General features: G+C 42.7%; 1 protein-coding gene across 2 annotated transcripts in view; it reads right to left on the bottom strand.

Annotated features, from left to right (window-relative positions):
* The window catches only part of LOC133572007 (collagen alpha-1(XX) chain), a 152,444-nt gene that overhangs the window by 43,312 nt on the left and 82,164 nt on the right, over positions 1–26,968 (bottom strand). For both annotated transcript variants that reach the window (XM_061924624.1, XM_061924615.1), the window contains 9 exons: positions 20,050–20,214; positions 17,237–17,395; positions 16,867–17,039; positions 16,643–16,772; positions 16,426–16,571; positions 13,342–13,471; positions 9,712–9,851; positions 2,741–2,867; positions 2,530–2,669 (listed from right to left, as the gene is read on the bottom strand). In XM_061924624.1, coding sequence (XP_061780608.1) covers positions 2,530–2,669; positions 2,741–2,867; positions 9,712–9,851; positions 13,342–13,471; positions 16,426–16,571; positions 16,643–16,772; positions 16,867–17,039; positions 17,237–17,395; positions 20,050–20,214 — 1,310 coding nt within the window. The remainder of the gene's footprint in view (positions 1–2,529; positions 2,670–2,740; positions 2,868–9,711; positions 9,852–13,341; positions 13,472–16,425; positions 16,572–16,642; positions 16,773–16,866; positions 17,040–17,236; positions 17,396–20,049; positions 20,215–26,968) is intronic.

The following is a 26,968-nucleotide window of genomic DNA, read 5'->3' as shown; positions in this document are numbered from 1 at the left end:
AGTGGAAAATACAGACTGCTCCATATATAAGCCGCACCCGACTATAAGCCGCAGGTGTTTTGATGTGTAATTACCGTAGTATATAGGGGTTCCTGCTACCACGGAGGGGATTGTCGGGACAGAGATGACTGTTTGGGAACGCAAAGCGTCCCATTTATTAACAATAAATCTTTCAATCATTCAATCAAACTTTCACATCTTTGACATGGCGAACAGCATTCGTGCAGAGTACAAATAATACAACGGTGCAAAGTAATACAAAGTACTCACCTGTAACATGGCAGTAAAAGTGCAGTCTTTATCCATGAGCTCTAGTGCAATGCACATTGGTACTTTATCTTTATCTCCATACTGTAGATTTTATGCCTACATCAAAGTGCCACCTATGTCTATCAAGCTCCATTTTTCTGATGTTTAAATGTTAGTTGTATGGTTGTGGTTGTGTCTGTGCTTGTGTTTTTGTTCTGTTGTTTTTGGGTATGTTAAGAAAGCAATGATGCACTGTGCCCAAGACAAATTTCCCCGCGGGGACAATAAAGTTGAACCTTGACCTTGACCTTGAGTCCCGCAGCCAGTCAGTCTTTAATCATTGTGTCATCGTCTTCCCTGTGTCATCTATTCCTGCGTACTAAAACCACCGAAATCCTCTTCGTCGGTGTCGGAGAAGACCAGGTCCAAAATGTCGTCGTCAGCCACTCTCTCTCCTTTGTTCTCGCTCTCAAAACCTTCCTCTTCGTCAGTGGAATCAACGGCTCCGTTGCGCCGTCCTCTTCATCATCACGACGCAGCAGTCCAGCTTTTCAAAAGCCGTTGATGATCGTGGATGTTTTCACACTTTTCCATGCCGTCAGGATCCACTGGCAGACTTGAGCAAAAGTTGCTTTTCGCATGCGACCAGTTTTGGTGAATGATTTCTCACCGTTAGTCATCCATGCCTCCCACTGAACTCGTAGTGCCACTTTAAAAGCACGATTCACACTGATGTCCAGTGGCTGCAAATACTTCGTTGTGCCCCCAGGAATCACAGCTGGAATAGAGTTTGTGCTCTTGATGGCTGCTTTCACAGAATCTGTTATATGGGCCCTCATGCTGTCCAAAACGAGCAGTGCTTTTTTTTTTGCGAAAAAAATCCCCCAGGTCGCTTTCCATAGCACTCATTCAGCCATTCCTTCATAACGCTTTCCATCATCCACCCTTTCTGGTTGACTTTTACGGAGATGTCTTTCGGGAATTTTTCATTTGGCATAGTAATCCGTTTAAAAATCACCATCGGTGGAAGCTTTAGTCCGGATGCTGTGCAGCCCAGAACACAAGTGAAATGTGTTCTCTCATGGCCAGTTGTTCTCAGTGTGATGGACGATTCCCCCTTTTTTGTTAACAGTCCTTGTGAGAGGCAAGTCAAAGGACAGAGGCACTTCATCCATGTTTATTATCTCGTCCGGTCCGATGGAATATTTGTCTATCTTTCTTTGTGTGAATTCGCGGAAGTTTGTTATTTTCTCCTTGTGGTCGGGAGGGAGTTGCTGACTCAGAGTCGTCCGTGCCCTAATGGACAGTCCTTTTCGTCTCATAAATCTGAGACACCATGATGGTCCACCTCTAAAATCTTCAATATTCATTTCTTTGTCATATTTTTTCAGTCGGATCTGCACGGTGGAAACACCCCGGCCATCTGCTCTCTGTGTGTTCACCCAGTCCTCAAGAAAGTTTTCAAGTTCCGGCCATCTGCTTTTATTACCTCTGAAGGATTTTTTTGTCTTTTTGCATTGAATCAGTTCTTCATGCTGCCGTCTCCAACGTCTCACCATTGATTCATTGATGTCAAGGGTACGTGCAGCAGCTCTATTTCCTTCTTTGACAGCCAGATCGATTGCCTTTAACTTAAAAGCAGCATCATATGCACTTCTCCGTTTGGTTTCCATATTGAGGGTGTTTGCATGAACACTTCCTTCGCGCAAACTGTCGCTGACGCTCTCCTACTCTTTGTTTTGCTCTCGTTACCTGGCGCCGGATATCTGCCTCGGTCTCGCGCATCCTCGGTAGTGCGCGCACCTGGTGACCGGAAGCCGCACCGTCGTGTAAGCCGCAGGGACCAGAACGAGGGAAAAAAGTAGCGGCTTATAGTCCGGAAATTACAGTATTGTTTTTTCCGCAGAGTTGCCACTTTTTTCCAATTATACTGACTTATAGCTTGTAAAATGTTCATTTTAAAATATTTTTAAATCATAAATGTCCAATGTTTAAAGGGGAACTGCACTTTTTTTGGAATGTTGCCTGTCATTCACAATCCTTAACTGAGGCAACACATGTTTTTCTTTTTTTATGCATTTTAACGCATAAATAAACTCTAGCAAAAGTCAGCTAACAATGGAGCCAATAGGAGTTGATCTATTCCACCTATAATGCGCTCTAAAAACATCCATAATACTCCATCAATTATATACACGTTGTGAATATATATGAAACGTGGTAACAGGCACCAAAAAAAAAATATTAAAAGCACTTCACTTACGTGCAGACGCTGCTCACCTGTCTCAAGTCACCTCCACTGAGCGAGATCCACTTTATGAGGTAGGACACAACGTCATCGGCGGCAGCCTCCCAGCGTACTGTGATGTCGCTGCTGGAGAAATTGGTCACCCTCAGGTCTGACGGGGAGGGCACCTTCACTGCGTGCACGAAGAGAGATTAATAACTTTGGGCGATACGGACTGATTGTGTGAGTCGGCAGGTGTCTTACAGGTGCTGACGTTACTGGTGAGGGCTGCAGAAAGGCCTTGTGGGTAGTGAGATTGGACTGACACCAGATATTTGGACAGCGAAGACAGGTTTTGCACCAACAGTGAGTTCTGTCCTGTTACCTCCACCTGGAAACATTAAAGTAGTCAAATCAAACTTGAAGACTTTTATTGTCATTGGAGAGTAACTTTACTGAACTATGACATGAGGTAGCAAGCCATAAAAAGGCAGAGCTGACAATGATTTCTGACCACAGTGATAATTAGAGACCTTGATGGTTTATTTGATTTGGCAGACCACAACTATAGGAGACTACATGAGGCGAGCATCTGGGTACACACTTTTATTTAATTTTTATAAATTGTATTATCTTTTTGTTGTCCTGTCCAGTTACTCAGGCAAATCATATTGTTGATGTAGATGCCCACATATTTACTTTACAAAAGAGTGTCATGTCTGTGTAATCATGTTTTGTTTTAGTCATGTTTTGTTTAGTTATTGGACTCTTTAGTTTCTGGCTTTTCACTCCCTTGTCTTGTTTCCATGATTACCCATTAGTTTCACTTGTTCCACGTTTGGACTCATTGTGCACTCTTGTTTGTCACCATAGCAACCCATTAGTTTTCACCTGTCACGTCACGCACCTGTTTCACGTTTTGAGTCACGCACCTGTTTTCGTTAATCATGTCTGTAGTATTTAAGTTCATTGTTTTCAGTTTGTCTTTCTGGTGACATCTCACATTTATGCTCTGTCCATTCCTGACACTTGTTTTCATGTCCATCCTTCATGCTACTATTTTTGTCCAAGCCAAGTAAGTTTTTGTTTATTAATGTTATAGTCTTTTGGTTTCATAGTTTGTTCTCCGCCACTGTGCCCGCCTTTCGTTTGTACTTTTTTTTTGATAAATCATGTATTTACATTCCCGTCTCGCCCGAGCCAACTTTCCGTTGCATCCCGGAAAAGCAAACACCCAGGATCAAGTCATGACAAAGAGAAGTGTTGGATACTTCTCTTGTTCCCTTATTGATATTGGGATTTTATTAAATCAATCGATCAATCAATCAATCAATGTTTATTTATATAGCCCTAAATCACAAGTGTCTCAAAGAGCTGCACAAGGCACAATGACATCCTCGGTACAGAGCCCACATAAGGGCAAGGAAAAACTCACCCCAGTGGGACGTCGATGTGAATGACTATGAGAAACCTTGGAGAGGACCGCATATGTGGGTAACCCCCCCTCTAGGGGAGACCGAATGCAATGGATGTCGAGTGGGTCTGACATAATATTGTGAGAGTCCAGTCCATAGTGGATCCAACATAATAGTAAGAGTCATCCAGCCCATAGTGGGGCCAGCAGGAAAATGGATTTATATTAATGTTTGGCGCAGACGGACTGGAGCAGGAGGGCATAGAAAGAGAAAAAAATTAAGACGGGGGAATTGCGGGGACATGAGGGGGATAAGACAGAGCGACAACAACAACGACAAACACAACAATAACAGAACAGCATCAGCAAATACGATATGTACAAATATTAGAGATGTCCGATAATGGCTTTTTTGCCGATATCCGATATTCCGATATTGTCCAACTCTTAATTACCGATTCCGATATCAACCGATACCGATATATACATTTGTGGAATTAACACATTATTATGCCTAATTTTGTTGTGATGCCCCCCGCTGGATGCATTAAACAATGTAACAAGGTTTTCCAAAATAAATCAACTCAAGTTATGGAAAAAAAATGCCAACATGGCACTGCCATATTTATTATTGAAGTCACAAAGTGCATTATTTTTTTTAACATGCCTCAAAACAGCAGCTTGGAATTTGGGACATGCTCTCCCTGAGAGAGCATGAGGAGGTTGAGGTGGGCGGGGTTGGGGGGACGGGGTTGAGTTTGGGGGTGGGGGGTATTGGGTAGCGGGTGGTGTATATTGTAGCGTCCCGGAAGAGTTAGTGCTGCAAGGGGTTCTGGGTATTTTTTCTGTTGTGTTTATGTTGTGTTACAGTGCGGATGTTCTCCCGAAATGTGTCATTCTTGTTTGGTGTGGGTTCACAGTGTGGCGCATATTTGTAACAGTGTTAAAGTTGTTTATACGGCCACCCTCAGTGTGCCCTGTATGGCTGTTGACCAAGTATGCCTTGCATTCACCTGTGTGTGTGAAAAGCCGTAGATATTATATGTCTGGGCCGGCACGCAAAGGCAGTACCATTAAGGCACGCCCCCAATATTGTTGTCTGGGTGGAAATCGGGAGAAATTCGGGAGAATGATTGCCCCGGGAGATTTTCGGGAGGGGCACTGAAATTCGAGAGTCTCCCGGGAAAATCGGGAGGGTCGGCAACTGCTCTGTACTTCTCCCTACGTCCGTGTACCACTCCGTACAGCGGCGTTTTAAAAAGTCATAAATTTTACTTTTTGAAACCGATACCGATAATTTCCGATATTATATTTTAAAGCATTTATCGGCCGATAATATCGGCAGTCCGATATTATCGGACATCTCTAACAAATATGATCTGGATGCTGTGTCCCGGTTGTTTGGGCGGTGGTGTGTTTGTGCGGGTTTGGGTTGGGGTGGGGGGCCTTTTGGTTGGGGGGGTTGTTGGTGTCTCTTGTTTGCGTGTTGGCGTTCGGGCTGACCGGCGGGCTGGCGCTGGCTGGTCTCCATGGCCCTGGTGGCGTGTGGTTGCTGGTCGCAGTTTTTCTTTGATCGCTTTGATTTGATTGGCTGGTGCTGGCTGTCTGGGGTTATTGCGGCTGCTGTTTCTGCTGCCGTTTGTTTGTGGTGTGGGCGCCCGTGGCTGCTGGGTCTGGTGCAGGGGTGTGGCTGATGTTGTGACTGGTGGCAGCGCACGCGCGTGATGGCTGTCGGGGCTGACGAACTGTGTATATGTATGTATATGTGTGTGTATGTATGTATGTTTATATATGTGTATGTGTACATATGTGTATGTATATGTATATATGTGTATGTGTGGGTATGTATACGTGTATGTGTGTATGTGTATGTGTATGTGTGTATGTGTGTATGTATGTATGTATGTATGTATATTTCTGGGGGTACGCTCTGGGCCTGCCTGTCAGACGGGGGTCGACGCCTCAGGCTACTGCATCCGAACTGCGTGTCTGGAGCTCCTGGGTCCCGCTGTCCATCCCTTCCGGGTGCCCGTCTTGGTTGGGGCCTGTTGGGCCTAGTCCCTGCGTCTATTGTGGTAGCTTGGTGCTGCAAGGTATTCCGAGGTGCTGCGAGTCGGCCAGTTGCTGGGGTAGTGACCTTGTTTGTCAGCATGTCTGTGATCTTCTTTTAATTCTTTTTTTTTTTTTTTTTAAATTAATTAATTAATTTATTTATTTATTTATTTATTTTTTTAAATATATTTTATTAATATTATTTTTTAATTTTTCCCCTCCCTCAGGGGGGGGGCTCGGCGGGGCGGTTGCTGGTTGTTCCATCTCCATCGTTGGGGTCCCTGCGGGTGGGGTGGGTGGTTCCCGTGGCCCTGTGCCTGGGTGGTCCTGCGGCGGCCGGTTTGGGTGGGGTGGCCGGGGGCTGGCCTCGCCGCGCTCTCCGGGGGTGGGGGGTGGGCTCGTGGGGGCCCGGTTGCCGGTGGGGCGGGGGCGGTCTTCCCGTCCGGTTGCGGGGAGTCTCTGGGTCCCTCGGGCGGGGCGTCTCGCCTTTCTGCCCGTGTGGGGTGTAGTCTCTCGCTGGCTTGGGGTCTGGCTGTCCCCTGCTTTTCTCGTGCCCTGTCCTCTGCCGGGTGCGTCTGTCTGCGGCCTGCTGCTGGCCCTTGTGGGCGGTACGGTGGGTCGGGCTCTGGGGTTCCTGTCGCTGGCCGGCTTGGCTGCGTGGGGGCGGTGGTCCCTGGTTCCCTGGGCACCACGCCTCCTGTTTGTGGGTTGGGCTCTCGGGGGTGATGGGGCCGTGCTCTGGCTCCCACGCACTCTGGGAGTCGACTGTATTGTACATGCAAATTCACATATGCTCACATACGTACATAGGTACCTACGCTCCCACATACATACACAAATACAGTACATATTTACCTACCTAATATTCGTACATCCACACGCACATTCAATATACAAACATACACATACACATACTGTACATATACATTCACTGTACAAACACATATACACATTCTGTACATATACATTCATTGTACAAACACATATACACATTCTGTACATATACAAGTACATATGCATACTTACACTCATGCACATAATCACGTTTCATCAAACATATATTAACGTTGTTGCCCTAGGGTAAACTGGGTGTAACACATGGCACACTGACAAAGCTTAACCTATTGTGACTATAACAATCTACAAGGTTAATGTAGGTTGCTTCTCTTTCTCCCCCTCCATTTTTCTGCATTCTTTCGTATCTCAAGTTATCATTACGTATATGTATTGTTGCATTTAAACAACTGTATTGTTGATAATAAAGGTAAATTATTGGTATTGTTCATTATCAATAGCGCTATTTCTATTGGTATTTGTATTGATCCATTTGTAGTGTAATAATGCTCATTGTCATTTCTGTATTATTTTTTATTTTTCGCTAACTGCTTATTTGCTATTACTTTTACCATCATATTTGTACATGTCATATTTGCTGATGTTGCTCTATTGTTGTTGTTGTTGTTGTTTGCTGTTGTTGTTTTTGTCTCTCTGTCTAATCCCCCTCTTGTCCCCACAATTTCCCCCTCTGTCTTCTTTTTTTTTTCTCTTTCTATCCCCTCCTGCTCCGGCCCGGCTGCACTAAATGATAATATAAATACATTTAATAAAGTCAAATACAAATAAGGCAACAAGAGAAGTATCCTACACTTCTCTTTTGTAAAGTAAATCTGAACAGCCGTCATGGGCATCTACATCAACTATATGATTTGCCTGAGAAGCTGGACAGGACATAAAAAAAAAAAAAAAAAAAAAAAAAAAAAAAAAAAAAAAAAAAAAAGATACAAAAAGTGATCGCAAAGAAGCAGTTTGTGAAGCAAATATTAACACAGAAATGAAAATGAACATTATTACACTAAAAATGGAGCTATACAAATACAAATGAAACTATTGATAATGAATAATAACAATAATTACCTCTATTACCAACAGTACAATTGTTTCAAATGCAACAATAAATATATGTAATGAAAACTTCAAATACAAAAGAAAGCAGGGAAGAAAGAGAAGCGAACTGTATTAACCATGTAGATTGTATATACAAATCCCGTTTCCATATGAGTTGGGAAATTGTGTTAGATGTAAATATAAACGGAATACAATGATTTGCAAATCCTTTTCAACCCATATTCAGTTGAATATGCTACAAAGACAACATATTTGATGTTCAAACTGATAAACATTTTTTTTTTGCAAATAATCATTAACTTTAGAATTTGATGCTAGCAACACGTGACAAAGAAGTTGGGAAAGGTGGCAATAAATACTGATAAAGTTGAGGAATGCTCATCAAACACTTATTTGGAACATCCCACAGGTGAACAGGCAAATTGGGAACAGGTGGGTGCCATGATTGGGTATAAAAGCAGATTCCATTAAATGCTCAGTCATTCACAAACAAGGATGGGGCAAGGGTCACCACTTTGTCAACAAATGCGTGAGCAAATTGTTGAACAGTTTAAGAAAAACCTTTCTCAACCAGCTATTGTAAGGAATTTAGGGATTTCACCATCTACGGTCCGTAATATCATCAAAGGGTTCAGAGAATCTGGAGAAATCACTGCACGTAAGCAGCTAAGCCCGTGACCTTCGATCTCTCAGGCTGTATTGCATCAACAAGCGACATCAGTGTGTAAAGGATATCACCACATGGGCTCAGGAACACTTCAGAAAACCACTGTCAGTAACTACAGTTGGTCACTACATCTGTAAGTGCAAGTTAAAACTCTCCTATGCAAGGCGAAAACCGTTTATCAACAACACCCAGAAACGCCGTCGGCTTCGCTGGGCCTGAGCTCATCTAAGATGGACTGATACAAAGTGGAAAAGTGTTCTGTGGTCTGACGAGTCCACATTTCAAATTGTTTTTGGAAACTGTGGACGTCGTTTCCTCCGGACCAAATAGGAAAAGAACCATCCGGATTGTTATAGACACAAAGTTGAAAAGGCAGCATCTTTGATGGTATGGGGGTGTATTAGTGCCCAAGACATGGGTAACTTACACATCTGTGAAGGAGCCATTAATGCTGAAAGGTACATACGTACAGCTTTTGGAGCAACATATGTTGCCATCCAAGCAACGTTACCATGGATGCCCCTGCTTATTTCAGCAAGACAATGCCAAGCCACGTGTTACATCAACGTGGCTTCATAGTAAAAGAGTGCGGGTACTAGACTGGCCTGCCTGTAGTCCAGACCTGTCTCCCATTGAAAATGTGTGGCGCATTATGAAGCCTAAAATACCACAACGGAGACCCCCGGACTGTTGAACAACTTAAGCTGTACATCAAACAAGAATGGGAAAGAATTCCACCTGAGAAGCTTAAAAAATGTGTCTCCTCAGTTCCCAAACGTTTACTGAGTGTTGTTAAAAGGAATGGCCATGTAACACAGTGGTGAACATGCCCTTTCCCAACTACTTTGGCACGTGTTGCAGCCATGAAATTCTAAGTTAATTATTATTTGTAAAAAAAAAAAAAAAAGTTTATGAGTTTGAACATCAAATCTGTTGTCTTTGTAGCATATTCAACTGAATATGGGTTGAAAAGGATTTGCAAATCATTGTATTCCGTTTATATTTACATCTAACACAATTTCCCAACTCATATGGAAACGGGGTTTGTAGTAACGATAGGTTAAGTGTGCCGTGTGCTATCCAGTTTCCCCCTATGAGAACAACGTTAATATATGTCTGATGAAACGTGATTATATGCGTGAGTGTATGTATGCATACAGACTTTTATTGATGAAGAGCAGTGTGTGACGAAGATACCTGCTTGACTTCACTGCCGTGGTTGGTGCTGTAAGTGATTCTGTGTCCAGGCACGTCCACGGCGCCAGAAACCCAGTTCACCCTCAGCATGCTGTGGGTCACCATCGGAAAGTGTACGCTCACAGGAGGAGGGAGAGGCACTACGAAAGAACAGAAAGGAAGTCGTCTGACAAGTCTCATGGCTGTGAGAGACATGAGAATCGTCTCGCATGGACAAGTGTCAGCAGAACACGTGGTGTAATGAGAACGTGACGAGAATAACTTACATGTGGTGTCGTGAGAACATGAAGAGAAGATCTTACAGGTGGTGTGATGAAAGTGTGATTAGAAGAGCTTACATGTGGTGTCCAGAACGCGATTAAAAGATCGTGTATGTAACTGTAAACGGTATAATGATAAACCGCGGTAAAATTCAAGACGGTTAGTAATACTGTTTAAATGTGTAATTACCAAAAAAACACTTGCGTCGTTAGGCTCGAGAAAACATGGCAGCAACTACACGGACTTTGCTTTGAAGATGTTCCCACCGAGTAAACGGAGCTGATTGCTTCGCTTCACTTCATTTCAATCGCTTCTACATCTGTGGAGTCTCGCCATGCCATACTTGCCAACCTTGAGACCTCCGATTTCGGGAGGTGGGGTGGGCGTGGTCGGGGTGGGACGGGGGCGTGGCTAAAAGGGGAGGAGTATATTTACAGCTAGAATTCACCAAGTCAAGTATTTCATTTATATATATATATATATATATATATATATATATATATAAGAAATACTTGACGTTCAGTGAATTCTAGCTATATATATATATATATATATATATATATATATATATATATATATATATATATATATATATATATATATATATATATATAAATAAAATAAATACTTGAATTTCAGTGTTCATGTATTTACACATACACACACATAACACTCATCTACTCATTGTTGAGTTAAGGGTTGAATTGTCCATCCTTGTTCTATTCTCTGTCACTATTTTTCGAACCATGCTGAACACCCTCTCTGATGATGCATTGATGTGTGGTACGCACAAAAGTGCTTTCATCAAATGCACTAGATGGCAGTATTGTCCTGTTTAAGAGTGTCACAACATTGCTGTTTACGGCAGACGAACTGCTTTACGGTATACAAAAAAGTGACTACTGTTGTTGTGTGTTGTTACCGCGCTGGGAGGACGTTAATGAAACTGCCTAACAATAAACCCACATAAGAAACCAAGAACTCGCCCTCCATCATTCTATAGTTATAACGTGATTAGGCAGGTATGCTTTTTTATATTGTGGAGGACCTGAGTCCGCCTGAATTTCGGGAGATTTTCGGGAGAAAATTTGTCCCGGGAGGTTTTCGGGAGAGGCGCTGAATTTCGGGAGTCTCCCGGAAAATCCGGGAGGGTTGGCAAGTATGCGCCATGCAGCAGGCGATGTGTCGCGTACGTTGCCACAACTTGTTTATAAAGTCTTAAGTTTGTTTATTGCTCTTGAGCCGCACGCGGCTCTGTAGTGCCGCCCTAGTGGCTCCCTGGAGCATTTTTAAAAAAAATGGAAAAAGATGGGGGGAAAATATATTTTTTTGTTTCAGGACAAACATGACACAAACTTTCCCAATTGTTAGAAAGCCCACTGTTTACAAACCCCGTTTCCATATGAGTTGGGAAATTGTGTTAGATGTAAAAATAAACGGAATACAATAATTTGCAAATCATTTTCAACCCATATTCAGTTGAATATGCTACAAAGACAACATATTTGATGTTCAAACTCATAAACTTTTTTTTTTGCAAATAATCATTAACTTAGAATTTGATGCCAGCAACACGTGACAAAGAAGTTAGGAAAGGTGGCAATAAATACTGATAAAGTTGAGGAATGCTCATCAAACACTTATTTGGAACATCCCACAGGTGTGCAGGCTAATTGGGAACAGGTGGGTGCCATGAATGGGTATAAAAACAGCTTCCCAAAAAATGCTCAGTCTTTCACAAGAAAGGATGGGGCGACGTACACCCCTTTGTCCACAACTGCGTGAGCAAATAGTCAAACAGTTTAAGAACAACATTTCTCAAAGTGCAATTGCAAGAAATTTAGGGATTTCAACATCTACGGTCCATAATATCATCAAAAGGTTCAGAGAATCTGGAGAAATCACTCCACGTAAGCGGCATGGCCGGAAACCAACAACCTTCGGTCTGTATCAAAAACCGACATCAATCTCTAAAGGATATCACCACATGGGCTCAGGAACACTTCAGAAAACCACTGTCACCAAATACAGTTTGTCACTACATTTGTAAGTGCAAGTTAAAGCTCTACTATGCAAAGCGAAAGCCATTTATCAACAACATTCGGCTTATCTGGGCCCGAGATCATCTAAGATGGACTCATGCAAAGTGGAAAAGTGTTCTGTGGTCTGACGAGTCCACATTTCAAATTGTTTTTGGAAATATTCGACATCGTGTCATCCGGACCAAAGGGGAAGCGAACCATCCAGACTGTTATCGACGCAAAATTCAAAAGCCAGCATCTGTGATGGTATGTGGGCGCATTAGTGCCCAAGGCATGGGTAACTTACACATCTGTGAAGGCACCTTTAATGCTGAAAGGTACATACAGGTTTTGGAACAACATATGCTGCCATCTAAGCGCCGTCTTTTTCATGGACGCCCCTGCTTATTTCAGCAAGACAAGCCACATTCAGCACGTGTTACAACAGCGTGGCTTCGTAAAAAAAGAGTGCGGGTACTTTCCTGGTCCGCCTGCAGTCCAGACCTGTCCCCCATCGAAAATGTGTGGCGCATTATGAAGCGTAAAATACGACAGCGGAGACCCCGGACTGTTGAACGACTGAAGCTCTACATAAAACAAGAATGGGAAAGAATTCCACTTTCAAAGCTTCAACAATTAGTTTCCTCAGTTCCCAATCGTTTATTGAGTGTTGTTAAAAGAAAAGGTGATGTAACACAGTGGTGAACATGCCCTTTCCCAAATACTTTGGCACGTGTTGCAGCCATGAAATTCTAAGTTAATTATTATTTGCAAAAAAAAAAGAAAGTTTATGAGTTTGTAGTGCATTCAATTGAATATGGGTTGAAAAAGATTTGCAAATCATTGTATTCCGTTTATATTTACATCTAACACAATTTCCCAACTCATATGGAAACGGGGTTTGTAATATGTTTGTGTGTATGCTTCACTGATGAGAGTATTTGGTGAACATCGTTTTGTCCTACTAATTTTGGCGGTTCTTGAACTCACCATAGTGTGGACTGTGACGCAACAGTTTAATTACATGTAAAATCTTCCACTCCTTCTTTGTCTCATTTTGTCCACCAAAAGTTTCATGCTGTGCGTGAATGCACAAAGGTGAGCTTTGTTGACATTATTGGAGTTCTAATCAGGCATATTTGGTCAGTGCATGACTGCAAGCTAACCAATGCTAACGTGCTATTTCGGCTAGCTGTAGGTACATATTGCATCATTATGCCTCATTTGTAGGTATATTTGAGAAAGATATTTTGAGAAAGCGATGAGAACATCTTACATGTGGTGTCATGAGAACATGATAAGAACATCTTACATGTGGTATCAAGAGAAAGCGATGAGAACATCTTACATGTGGTGGCGACAGCAGTGACAGGGTCGCTGGAGTCTTCGTGGTAGAGAGCATAAAGAGTGACAGAGTAGTCGGTGGCAGGAAGTAAGCCGCTGAGCTCCATCATGGTCTTCTCTGCAGCAAATTTCTCCTACGCGCAGAATAAAAATAAACGCTGTAAGCATGAATAGTAAATTATGAATCCAATATTTCATGACATGAATCTTGACTCCCAGCAATCTTTAATCTAAAGTGGTGAAAACAAGCCAGCTGCTTGAATAGCTCCCTTATTCAGCTCTGCACCAACATTTAATACATTTACCTGGAAGTTATGTGAAAACCAAGGCAAACACACATATTATATTTTTCTAAAGATCTAAAAAATAAATACATTATGAATACAAAATGTATCATTATTACTATCCTTGAATTACTACTAGCGTCATTTTTACATATGACATATTCATATTAACACAGTGTCACAGATTTCTCATCACTGCTACATTTCTAAGTACAACTGTGTGGAGGGGGCGTGGTCTGCGGGCCTGGCGCAGAGCGGGCTGTGTAAGGACCGGCCTCAAAGCACAGCTGGCAGGTGATTGGATTACCCAGCTGGGGCTGATCATCCTGCCATGCTTATTAGCAGCAGCCGGGCCAAGACACATGGTGTTATTGAAAAGGTGCGCACTGGACATTGCGAGAGACTGAAAAGTCACAGAGCAGAACTGAAAAGTTGGGTGTGTTTTCCTAGCGTGTGTGCGCTGCCAAATAAAAATACATTTCTAACACCAGGGGCGCTCATTCGGCCTTTGCTCGGACCACAAACCCCTCCAGTGGCTCCACCGCATGAAGGATGCCAACGCGTGGATCACCCGTTGGTATCTAGCTTTACAACCCTACAACTTCAGAGTGATCCACAGGCCGGGGGCGCAGATGGCCGTGGCTGACTTCCTCTCCCGCTCCCACACGGGGACGGGGGAGTAGGCGCGGCTGGACAGCTTCCCGGCCTGAGTCTGGCGGTGGAGGTATGTGGAGGGGGGCGTGGTCTGCGGGCCTGCCGCAGAGCGGGGTGTGTAAGGACCGGCCTCAAAGCACAGCTGGCAGGTGATTGGATTACCCAGCTGGGGCTGATCATCCTGCCATGCTTATTAGCAGCAGCCAGGCCAAGACACATGGTGTTATTGAGCAGGCGCGCACTGGACATTGCGAGAGACTGAAAAGTCACAGAGCAGAACTGAAAAGTTGGGTGTGTTTTCCTAGCGTGTGTGCGCTGCCAAATAAAAATACATTTCAAACACCAGACATCCGGTACTACCTCCTGGGGCGCTCATTCGGCCTCTGCTTGGACCACAAACCCCTCCAGTGGCTCAACCGCATGAAGGATGCCAACGCGTGGATCACCCGTTGGTATCTAGCTTTACAACCCTACAACTTCAGAGTGATCCACAGGCCGGGGGCGCAGATGGCCGTGGCTGACTTCCTCTCCCGCTCCCACACGAGAGGTGGGGGGCGAAGTAGGCGCGGCCGGACGGCTTCCCCACCTGAGTCTGGCGGTGGAGGTATGTGGAGGGGGGCGTGGTCTGCGGGCCTGCCGCAGAGCGGGGTGTGTAAGGACCGGCCTCAAAGCACAGCTGGCAGGTGATTGGATTACCCAGCTGGAGCGGATCATCCTGCCATACTTATTAGCAGCAGCCGGCCAAGACACATGGTGTTATTGAGCAGACGCGCACTGGACATTGCGAGAGACTGAAAAGTCACAGAGCAGAACTGAAAAGTTGGGTGTGTTTTCCTAGCGTGTGTGCGCTGCCAAATAAAAATACATTTCTAACACCAGACACCCGGGCTATCGTGGAGGTTTGTCGGCATCAGGGGGACCCACGGGAGGAAGACATCCACAAACTGATCGCCTTTATTATGTTTTATTTATTCATATACACTTAGTTGTACACAGTCTGCTGCTAAAATGCATATGATAGATCAGGGGTGCTCATTACGTCGATCGCGAGCTACCGGTCGATCTCGGAGGGTGCGTCAGTCGATCACCAGCCATGCATTAAAAAAATAGTCCTAAAAATGAGCGATCATAAATCTTCACTATGACGTCACTTTCGTCACTTGATTGACATTCACGGCACCCGAGGGTCTTCTGAGATGACGCTGGCTGCTGCAAGCTCATTAAAGTTACCGACTGGAAGGCAAGAAACACTTTATTTCAACAGACTCTGGCGCCGTACCTGTCGTCAAAACTCCAAAGACCGACTGCACAGTTGCACAATAAAAGCGCTGCTTCATCCTGCCTGCGCTAACAAAATAAGAGTCTCAGAAAGCTGGCGTGCACAAGCTAGCAAGCTACGGACAATGTATTTCTTGTAAAGTGTATACAAAGGAGTACGGAAGCTGGACAAATAAGATGCCAAAAACCAACCACTTTCATGTGGTATTGGACAGAAAGGAGGACTTTTTTTCTCCTCCATTCGAAAATGCGGACGTTTTTAGCACCACTGTCTGATTCCAATCAATGCAAGTCATCACAATCAGGTAATACACCAACTTATATTCTTGTCTTCGTGAAAGAAAGGAATCTATATGTGTTAAACATGCTTGTATTATCTTTAAACACCTTTAACTTGTAACAATATTAACTATATGTGTTAAACATGCTTGTACTATCTTTAAACACCTTTAACTTGTTAACAATATTAACTATATGTGTTAAACATGCTTGTATTATCATTAAACACCTTTAAGTTGTTAACAATATTAACTATATTTATTAAACATACTTGTATTATCATTAAACATCTTTAATTTTTTAACAATATTAACTATATGTGTTAAACATGCTTGCATTATCATTAAACACCTTTAACTTGTTAACAAAAACATATATTTCATATATAAGTAAATATAAATTATATATATGAATGAGGTAGATCCCCACGACTTGATCAATTGAAAAGTAGCTCGCCTGCAGAAAAAGTGTGAGCACCCCTGTGATAGATGATCAACAATGAAAATAAAGGCCTGTTGTATCGGATTTGGAGATAATGGTGGTGACAAATATGGTACAAAACTCATCCATCCTTATAGTGCTCGGGTACTCACCTCTTTGGCGTCGTCGGGCTCGCCGTGGTCCAGTGCCGAGTAGAGGACCATGTACTCTGTAGCCCCGGACGCCGCACCCCAGCTCACTCGCAGCGTGCTATAGGAGGTTGGAGTCACCTCCAGGCTGCTTGGCATGGACAGTGGGACTGAGAAAGAAGAGAAACATCAGCAACCTGACGATACCAGGAAATATCACATAAAGCGGTGCCAGTCTCACATGTGGTGACAGTCCCTCTGAGTGCGAGGCCAACATGGTGCTCATACACTGGGAAGATGGACACATGATAAAGCGTCTGCGAGGCGAGGCCTTGGAGCAGCACGGAGGAATGTGAGCCGGCCAACACCACCTTGAAACCAAAAAGACGGCCAAGAAACAAGACGGGGAAATATAGCACATGTTGCTGCTTGAAAAGAGTCATGAAGCGACGTCAGATCTCCAACCTCCTGAGCACTTTGTCCCTCTGCGCTGTGGTAAACCACCCGGTACTGTTGGACAGGCTTGGCCGGGTTGGTCCAGTGTAACGTCACCTCTCTGGAGCCCAGCTCGGAGAAGCGGAGGTCAGTGGGACTCGGGTATGAGAGGACCGGGTCTACAGTGGGCTCTGCTTCGACGTCTGCAGCGGCAAACATTTTGTCTTATGTCGTACAAAATGTGTGATATTATCTCATACACCAGTTATAAAGTGTTCCAAAACACTCACGGGTTAATAAAAACATGAACGCTAATGTATGCAAATGTGTGTTTTCATGTGTACACGGTCTCAGTGTAAAAAAATAATAGGTTGAAAAGATTTTTTAAAAAGTGCCTTACGCTTTATGACGCCGCGATCTGTTATCCTCCCGCACAGAATGTGCACCAGTCGAGTCACCAGTCTGCTGAGCAGAGGGAAGTCGTTGACGTTGTAGACGTTGAGGTCCACAGGCTCTGAAGCCACGTGTCTCAGCTCGGCTTCATCTGCGTTTTTCACTCCTAAATGAACACAATTTGACCACAAACGTCAAACACGCTCATCAATGGACTATTATATTTCATATTTGTGTAGTATGATGTATACAACACGTTCCATCAAATATACTGTAATAAAAAAAAAAACATGTAACAGATATAAGTGTCCTTGTATTGACATTGACAAACATGACGATATTATCGGCCGATAAATCCGATAAAATGTAATATCGGAAATTATCGGTATCATTTTTTTAATTATCGGTATCGTTTTTTTATTTTTTATTAAATCAACTTAAAAAACACAAGATACACTTACAATTAGTGCACCAACCCAAAAAACCTTCCTCCACTCATTCACACAAAAAGGTTGTTTCTTTCTGTTATTAATATTCTGGTTCCTACATTATATATCAATATATATCAATACAGTCTGCAAGGGATACAGTATGTAAGCACACATGATTGTGCATGCTGCTGGTCCACTAATAGTTGTCATGTCTGTGTGACCATGTTTTGTAATAGTCATGTTTTGTTTTGTTTTATTTAATTATTGGACTCTTTAGTTTCTGGCTTTTCACTCCCTTGTCTTGTTTCCATGGTTACCCATTAGTTTCACCTGTTTCACGTTTGGACTCATTGTGCACTCTTGTTTGTCACCATAGCAACCCATTAGTTTTCACCTGTCACGTCACGCACCTGTTTCACGTTTTCGTTAATCATGTCTGTAGTATTTAAGTTCATTGTTTTCAGTTTGTCTTTCTGGTGACATCCCGCATTTATGCTTCTGCACACTCTCCACACACCCTTAAGACCCTTGCTGCTCTTTTTTCATGCCGGTTTCTCGTCCAAGTAAGTTTTCTTTATTCATGCCATAGTTTGCAAGTTTTGTTTAATTGTTCATAGTTTCTGCCTTTGCAAGTTTTGTGTTTATAGTCAAGTTTTGTACTTCCGCCCCTGTGCGCGCCTTTTGTTTGATCCTTTTTTTTTGTAGTTATAGTGTTTAAATAAATCATGTACTCCCCTTCACGCCACGTATGGTCCAAATATTTTGCACCTCGGGAGAACAAACCACGCCAAAGTCCCAGCCGTGACAATAGTACCTTTAACAGTTAATTTGACTAATTTTTATTAAATACTAGTTTCTATGTAACTGTTTTTATATTGTTTTACTTACTTTTTTATTCAAGAAAATGTTTGTAATTTATTTATCTTATTTTATTTTATTAATTTTTTTTTAAAGTACCTTATCTTCACCATACCTGGTTGTCCAAATTAGGCATAATAATGTGTTAATTACACGACTGTATATATCGGTTGATGTCGGTATCGGTAATTAAAGAGTTGGACAATATCGGAATATCGGCAAAAAGCCATTATCGGACATCCCTACAATTTATGTATGCTGACATATACAAAACCCAAAACCAGTGAAGTTGACACGTTGTGCAAATGGTAAATAAAAACAGAATACAATGATTTGCAAATCCTTTTCAACTTATATGCAATTGAATGGACTGCAAAGACAAGATACTTAACGTTCAAACTGGTAAACTTTTTTTTTTTTTTTGCAAATATTAGCTCATTAGGAATTTGATGCCTGCAAAATGTTTAAAAAAGGCTGGCACAAGTGGCAAAAAACACTGAGAAAGTTGAAGAATGCTAATCAAACACTTATTTGAAACATCCCACAGGTGAACAGGCTAATTGGGAACGGGTGGGTGCCATGATTGGTTATAAAAGCAGCTTCCATGAAATGCTCAGTCATTCACAAACAAGGATGGGGTGAGGGTCACCACTTTGTCAACAAATGTGTGAGCAAATTGTCCAACAGTTTAAGAACAACATTTCTCAACCAGCTATTGCAAGGAATTTAGGGATTTCACCATCTACAGTCCGTAATATCATCAAAAGGTTCAGAGAATCTGGAGAAATCCCTGCACGTAAGCAATGATATTACGGACCTTCGATTCCTCAGGCGGTACTTCATCAAAAAGCGACATCGGAGTGTAAAGGATATCGCCACATGGGCTCAGGAACACTTCAGAAAACCACTGTCAGTAACTACAGTTTGTCGCTACATCTGTAAGTGCAAGTTAAAACTCTACTATGCAAAGCGAAAGCCATTTATCAACAACACCCAGAAACGCCACCAGCTTCGCTGGGCCCGAGCTCGTCTAAGATGGACTGATGCAAAGTGTAAAAGTGTTCTGTGGTCTGACGAGTCCACATTTGAAATTGTTTTTGGAAACTGTGGACGTTGTGTCCTCCGGAATAAAGAGGAAAAGAACCATCCGGATTGTTATAGGAGCAAAGTTGAAAAACCAGCATCTGTGATGGTATGGGGGTGTATTAATGCCCAAGACATGGGTAACTTAAACATCTGTGAAGGCACCATTACATGCCAACTTAACTGGTTTTGGGGTTTGTAGATGGCCCAGTGCCTGCATGAACAGAACAGCCAATAAGGGCACAGTGAGGCCTCACAAGTCATGGTGCAGCGGAAGAATACATGCTGACTTAAAGTAAACAAATCGCAACGTGGATTCTAATGGCTCACATTTACACAAAAACGGCAGAAGAATCTATCCTTAAATGTTAAATTGACGCTTTACACTCTTCAACCACTTTTACAGCATTTTTAATACAAAGCCACAATACCTCACGTTGAGCCTCACCTACAGCGATGATCTCCACGCCGCCATTCTTCAGGCGCTTTGCGGCCGCGATAGCATCGTCCTGAGATTTACCATCCGTCAGGAGGACCACAAAAAAGGGCGTGTCCGACCTGGCGCCTGACTCGGCTCTCATGTTCTCCTCCATGACGTGGAGCAGCGCCTGGCCTACAAATGAATGCATGATGTGTAAAATGAATAATATAGTATTTAATAGAGTTTCAGAGGTCAATTCATGATTTGTAAGTATTCAAAATGGTATTTTATTTAATATCAGAGGTCAATTCATGTTTTGTAAGTAGTTAATACACTATTTCATATAGTATTAGAGCGGTGGTTCGAACCCCACCAGTTTCATATGCGCATTCACCGAACCCTTCTTTAGTGAAAAAAATATATATATATTTTTTTCAAATTCAAGAAAAAGTTGTATGTTTTTTTACTGGTGCATAAAATGAACCGTGCATGAACATCACCTTGTTCAAAGAACAAAACCAACACAGTGCATGAACTCACAACAAATTACACACCTTACACACATTACCATGAATTGATTAACGTGGACCCCAACTTAAACAAGTTGAAAAACTTTTTCGGGTGTTACCATTTAGTGGTCATTGTACGGAATATGTACTGTACTGTGTAAACTGTACTGTGTATTCTCTTCCTTTGCAATCTGCTAGTTAAAGTTTCAATCAATCAATCAATCAAAAAACCTGCAAATCAGATGGAAAATTAGAGGGAACATTGTTTGGGGGTATCCATAATAAGCTGATAGGGAGAAGTTTTTATTTACACGATAAGTCGGATGTCTCTTTACCTCCGTGGCGGAGGCTCCGCCGAACCCCTGAGGCCGACTCACCGAACCCCAAGGGTTCGATCGAACCCAGGTTAAGAGCCACTGTATTAGAGGTAATAGCATTGATAATTACAAAAAAGCTAGATAATTAATGAATGAATAAGGTGTGGGAGTAATTAAGTATCAATTCTTCCAATTATTTTTTTTGAAATGAAAACTCTTATCAATATGTATGATTTTAATTGTTATGTGTTTTAAGTGTACAGCACTTACTCTATCTACTGTATGTGCTTAACTGTATTGCTATTTTTATTTTTATAATTATTAAAATGTTTTATAAATGTTCAAAACAAACATGTCCGAAATACATTACTATACTCTACTCTTGAAGTCAATACATCTTATGTAAGTATTTAATATAGTATTTCACATAGTAGAAGAGGTCAAATCATGTTAGGTAAATATATTTCATGAGTAGTTCAAGTAGTATCAGGTAAATTCATGTTATGTTACCGGTAAGTATTTTATTACAGTATTTGTTCGTTTATTCATATAGTATTTTTGTCACACCGCGGTGAGGGAAGTCTTGTCTTGGTTTTTTCTGTCTTGTGATTTACATGTTTTATTTTGAAAAGCAACTCCTCTTGTTTCAGATCACGGGTCCTTCCTCTTGTGTCACCAGTCTGACGTCATTCCTGACCCTTGATTGTTTCCACCTGTTTCCCATTACCCTCATGTTCTATATAAGCCCATGCCTCCCCTTGTTCTGGGCCAGATTGTCTCGAGCTTTCGTGCCTGTCTTGCGTTCCATGTTCATGTCCATGCCTTGCCTTGTCCCACGTCTACGTCCTTGCTTCCAGAATATCCCACGCTGTAATTTTGAATTAACTTTTTCTCCTCCCTCAGAGCGACTTTTGTTATTCAACTGTTTTTCTACCGCAGTGGTGAGTTATAATTTTTCCCTAATGATTTTTCCTCAAAGTTTTTGAGTGATTTTTTGTTTACATTTATTAGAGTAGTAAGTTTTATAGTCTTTATTTTCTTCCTCCTGTTGGAGCGTTTTTTGTTAAAGTTTTTTGATAACAGATACGGTGCTAATTATAATTGTCCTTATTTTTGTATTTCCTCCTTTTTGGAGTGATTTTTGGTTTTTCCCTTTTGGAACATTTTGTCGATATCTATTTTTGTAATTTCATAGTATTTGAATTTACTCAGCTCTGGAGGCTTAAAGAGTTTTTTCAAAATAAAAGCTTTATTTGGAATCACATCTCTGCATCTGAGTCCCTTCCTTCGTGCAAGCCTGACAATTTTATATAGTGTGAGAAGTCCATTTGTGTTTTTTTTCAAATAGTAATTTATGTAGGATGAGAAGTCAATTCATGTTATGTTAGTATTTAAGATAGTATTTTATGCAGTAGTCAATTCATGTAAGGTAAGTATCTAAATTAATATTCCATGCAATATCAGAGGTACATTCATTTAATGTTAAGTATAACACACTATTTCATATAAAATCAGAGGTCGATTTGTGTTTTAAGCATTTAATACAGTATTTAATATAGTATGTGTGGTCAATTAACATTTTCTATTTCATATACAGTAGTATTTCATATAGTATCAGAGGTCAATTGAAGTTATGTTTGTATTTAATATAGTATTCCATGCAGTGTCATTGGTCAATTCATGTTAAAATAGTATTTCATGTACCGTATTTTTCGGACTATTAGTCGCAGTTTTTTTCATAGTTTGGCCGGGCTCCAGTGCGACTTATATATATATATGTTTTTTTCCTTCTTTATTATTCATTTTCGGCAGATGCGACTTACACTCCGGTGCGACTTATACTCCGAAAAATAAGGTAGTATCAGAGGCAAATGCATGTCATGTTCAGTATCAATTACAGTATTTCATATAGTATCAGTGGTCAATTCATGTTTTGTAAGGATTCCATACAGTATTTTATATAGTTTCAGATATCAATTCATGTTTTGTATTTCATATAATATTTCATGTAGTATGAGAGGTCAATTCATGTTTTCATTTTAATTGAGTATTTCATGTAGTATCAGAGGTCAACACATGTTATGTTAATATTGAATATAATATTTTACATAGTAGCAGAGGTCAATTCATGTCATGTTAGTATTTAATATAGTATTCCATGCAGTATCACTGGTCCATTCTGTTAAGTATACAGAATATTTCAAATAGTATTTCATGTAGTATCAGAGGTAAATTCATGACATATTGAGTACTTTAATACAGTATTTCATATCATATCAGAGATCAATTTGTTTTATAAGTATTTCATGTAGTATTAGAGGTCACATTTCCAAAGTATTTAATATAGTATTTCACATAGGAGGAGAGGTCAATTCATGTTTTCTATTTCATATAGTATTTTATGTAGTATGAGATGTCATTTCAAGTTGTGTTGTCATGTACCTTGGTATTTCATATAGTATCAGAGGTCAATTCATGTTATGTCAGTATTTAATATAGTATTTCATGGAGAAACATTGGTTAATTTTTTTTTTTTAGGTCAACAAAATAAACAAACAGTTGTACATTCATAGATTGAAAATGAAAATGTTACAGACCGAAAGGGTTTAGGCTGAAGTTGAACACTTATAGCGCCTAACCCTATAAACAATGTCAAGTACAAGATGAACTTCCGAAAATTATGAAATGTCATATTATATTATAAATACACATTATACACAATATGAACACTGTTCAATTATATACACAGTAAAGGCATGTGAAATATCCTTGTACGCGTGTTAAACCTTTGTACCAATTTATATACTATATACAAACAATTATACTTCCATTATTATTTATATCCCACATTTAGTATTTTAATTAACATTGATCATAGTATTAACTACTGTGTTGATTCAAGAGTGATATATTTTTCCAAGACATTGGTCTTAAAGTGTTTTTTAAATGTGTGAATGGACCTGGAACATTTTAAGAGATCATCCAAGCTGTTCCACAGTTGAACCCCCCTGACAGAAACACATCTACTTTTTAAGCTTGTTCTTATCTTAGCTTTCTGGAAGACAGCTGAACCTCTGAGGTCATAGGGATTCTCTCTGGGTTTGAACCTCTCCTGTAGACACCGAGGCAGCATGTGGTTATGAGCTTTGTACGTCACAATAGCAGTGTTGAGGTCAACAAGATCATGCAGTTTTAATGTTTTTAATTTAATAAACAGAGCATTGGTATGGTCATGATAATCTGCATAATTTACAATTCTAATCGCTTTCTTTTGAAGTAAGAATATAGAGTTGATGTTTGTTTTGTAATTGTTACCCCAGATTTCAACACAATAATTAAGTAAAATAATTATATAACATTAAGAGCCTTTTGATTTACAGAGTTTTTGATTTTATGTAACATAGCAATATTTTTTGCCATCTTTGTCTTAAGTATATTTATGTACAGTTTCCAATTTAATTTATCATCTATATTATCATCTATTTATCCTCTCTGAGCTGCCACCTTAACGTGGTAGAGGAGTTTGCGTGTCCCAATGATCCTAGGAGCTATGTTGTCCGGGGGCTTCCATGCCCCCTGGTAGGGTCTCCCAAGACAAACAGGTCCTAGGTGAGGGATCAGACAAAGAGCAGCTCGAAGACTTCTATGGAAATGCAAGAACCGAGACTCAGATTTCCCTCGCCCGGACGCGGGTCACCGGGGCCCCCCTCCGGAGCCAGGCCCGGAGTTGGGGCACGATGGCGAGCGCCTGGTGGCCGGGCCTGTCCCCATGGGGCCCGGCCGGGCACAGCCCGAAGAGGCAACGTGGGTCCCCCCTCCAATGGGCTCACCACCCATAGCAGGGGCCATAGAGGTCGGGTGCAATGTGAGCTGGGCGGTAGCCGAAGGCAGGGCACTTGGCGGTCCGATCCTCGGCTACATAAGCTAGCTCTTGGGACGTGGAACGTCACCTCGCTGGGGGGGAAGGAGCCTGAGCTAGTGCGCGAGGTAGAGAAGTTCCGGTTGGATATAGTCGGACTCACCTCGACGCACAGCAAGGGCTCTGGAACCAGTTCTCTCGAGAGGGGCTGGACTCTCTTCCACTCTGGCGTTGCCAGCAGTGAGAGGCGACGGGCTGGGGTGGCAATTCTTGTTGCCCCCCGGCTCAGAGCCTGCATGTTGGAGTTCAACCCGGTGGACGAGAGGGTAGCTTCCCTCCGCCTTCGGGTGGGGGGACGGGTCCTGACTGTTGTTTGCGCTTACGCGCCAAACAGCAGCTCAGAGTACCCACCCTTTTTGGATTCACTCGAGGGAGTACTTGAGAGTGCTCCCCCGGGTGATTCCCTCGTTCTACTGGGGGACTTCAACGCTCATATTGGCAACGACAGTGAAACCTGGAGAGGCGTGATTGGGAAGAATGGCCGCCCGGATCTGAACCCAAGTGGTGTTTTGTTATTGGACTTTTGTGCCCGTCACGGATTGTCCATAACGAACACCATGTTCAAGCATAAGGGTGTCCATATGTGCACTTGGCACCAGGACACCCTAGGCCGCAGTTCTATGATCGACTTTGTAGTTGTGTCATCGGATTTGCGGCCTCATGTTTTGGACACTCGGGTGAAGAGAGGGGCGGAGCTTTCTACCGATCACCACCTGGTGGTGAGTTGGCTGCGATGGTGGGGGAGGATGCCGGACAGACCTGGCAGGCCCAAACGCATTGTGAGGGTTTGCTGGGAACGTCTGGCAGAGTCTCCTGTCAGAGAGAGTTTCAATTCCCACCTCCGGAAGAACTTTGAACATGTCACGAGGGAGGTGCTGGACATTGAGTCCGAGTGGACCATGTTCCGCACCTCTATTGTCGAGGCGGCTGATTGGAGCTGTGGCCGCAAGGTAGTTGGTGCCTGTCGTGGCGGTAATCCTAGAACCCGTTGGTGGACACCGGCGGTAAGGGATGCCGTCAAGCTGAAGAAGGAGTCCTATCGGGTTCTTTTGGCTCATGGGACTCCTGAGGCAGCGGACAGGTACCGACAGGCCAAGCGGTGTGCGGCTTCAGCGGTCGCGGAGGCAAAAACTCGGACATGGGAGGAGTTCGGGGAAGCCATGGAAAACAACTTCCGGACGGCTTCGAAGCGATTCTGGACCACCATCCACCGCCTCAGGAAGGGGAAGCAGTGCACTACCAACACCGTGTATGGTGCGGATGGTGTTCTGCTGACCTCGACTGCGGAAGTTGTGGATCGGTGGAGGGAATACTTCGAAGACCTCCTCAATCCCACCAACACGTCTTCCTATGAGGAAGCAGTGCCTGAGGAATCTGTGGTGGGCTCTCCTATTTCTGGGGCTGAGGTTGCTGAGGTAGTTAAAAAGCTCCTCGGTGGCAAGGCCCCGGGGGTGGATGAGATCCGCCCGGAGTTCCTTAAGGCTCTGGATGCTGTAGGGCTGTCTTGGTTGACAAGACTCTGCAGCATCGCGTGGACATCGGGGGCAGTACCTCCGGATTGGCAGACCGGGGTGGTGGTTCCTCTCTTTAAAAAGGGGAACCGGAGGGTGTGTTCTAACTATCGTGGGATCACACTCCTCAGCCTTCCCGGTAAGGTCTATTCAGGTGTACTGGAGAAGAGGCTACGCCGGATAGTCGAACCTCGGATTCAGGAGGAACAGTGTGGTTTTCGTCCTGGTCGTGGAACTGTGGACCAGCTCTATACTCTCGGCAGGGTCCTTGAGGGTGCATGGGAGTTTGCCCAACCAGTCTACATGTGCTTTGTGGACTTGGAGAAGGCATTCGACCGTGTCCCTCGGGAAGTCCTGTGGGGAGTGCTCAGAGAGTATGGGGTTTCGGACTGTCTGATTGTGGCGGTCCGCTCCCTGTATGATCAGTGTCAGAGCTTGGTTCGCATTGCCGGCAGTAAGTCGGACACGTTTCCGGTGAGGGTTGGACTCCGCCAAGGCTGCCCTTTGTCACCGATTCTGTTCATAACTTTTATGGACAGAATTTCTAGGCGCAGTCAAGGCGTTGAGGGGATCCGGTTTGGTGGCTGCAGGATTAGGTCTCTGCTTTTTGCAGATGATTTGGTCCTGATGGCTTCATCTGGCCAGGATCTTCAGCTCTCACTGGATCGGTTCGCAGCTGAGTGTGAAGCG

Source organism: Nerophis lumbriciformis, linkage group LG01 (assembly GCF_033978685.3).
Source record: "Nerophis lumbriciformis linkage group LG01, RoL_Nlum_v2.1, whole genome shotgun sequence".
Classification (NCBI taxonomy): domain Eukaryota; kingdom Metazoa; phylum Chordata; class Actinopteri; order Syngnathiformes; family Syngnathidae; genus Nerophis; species Nerophis lumbriciformis.
Note: the sequence above shows the minus strand (reverse complement) of the source record. Positions and strands in the feature narration are given on the sequence as shown.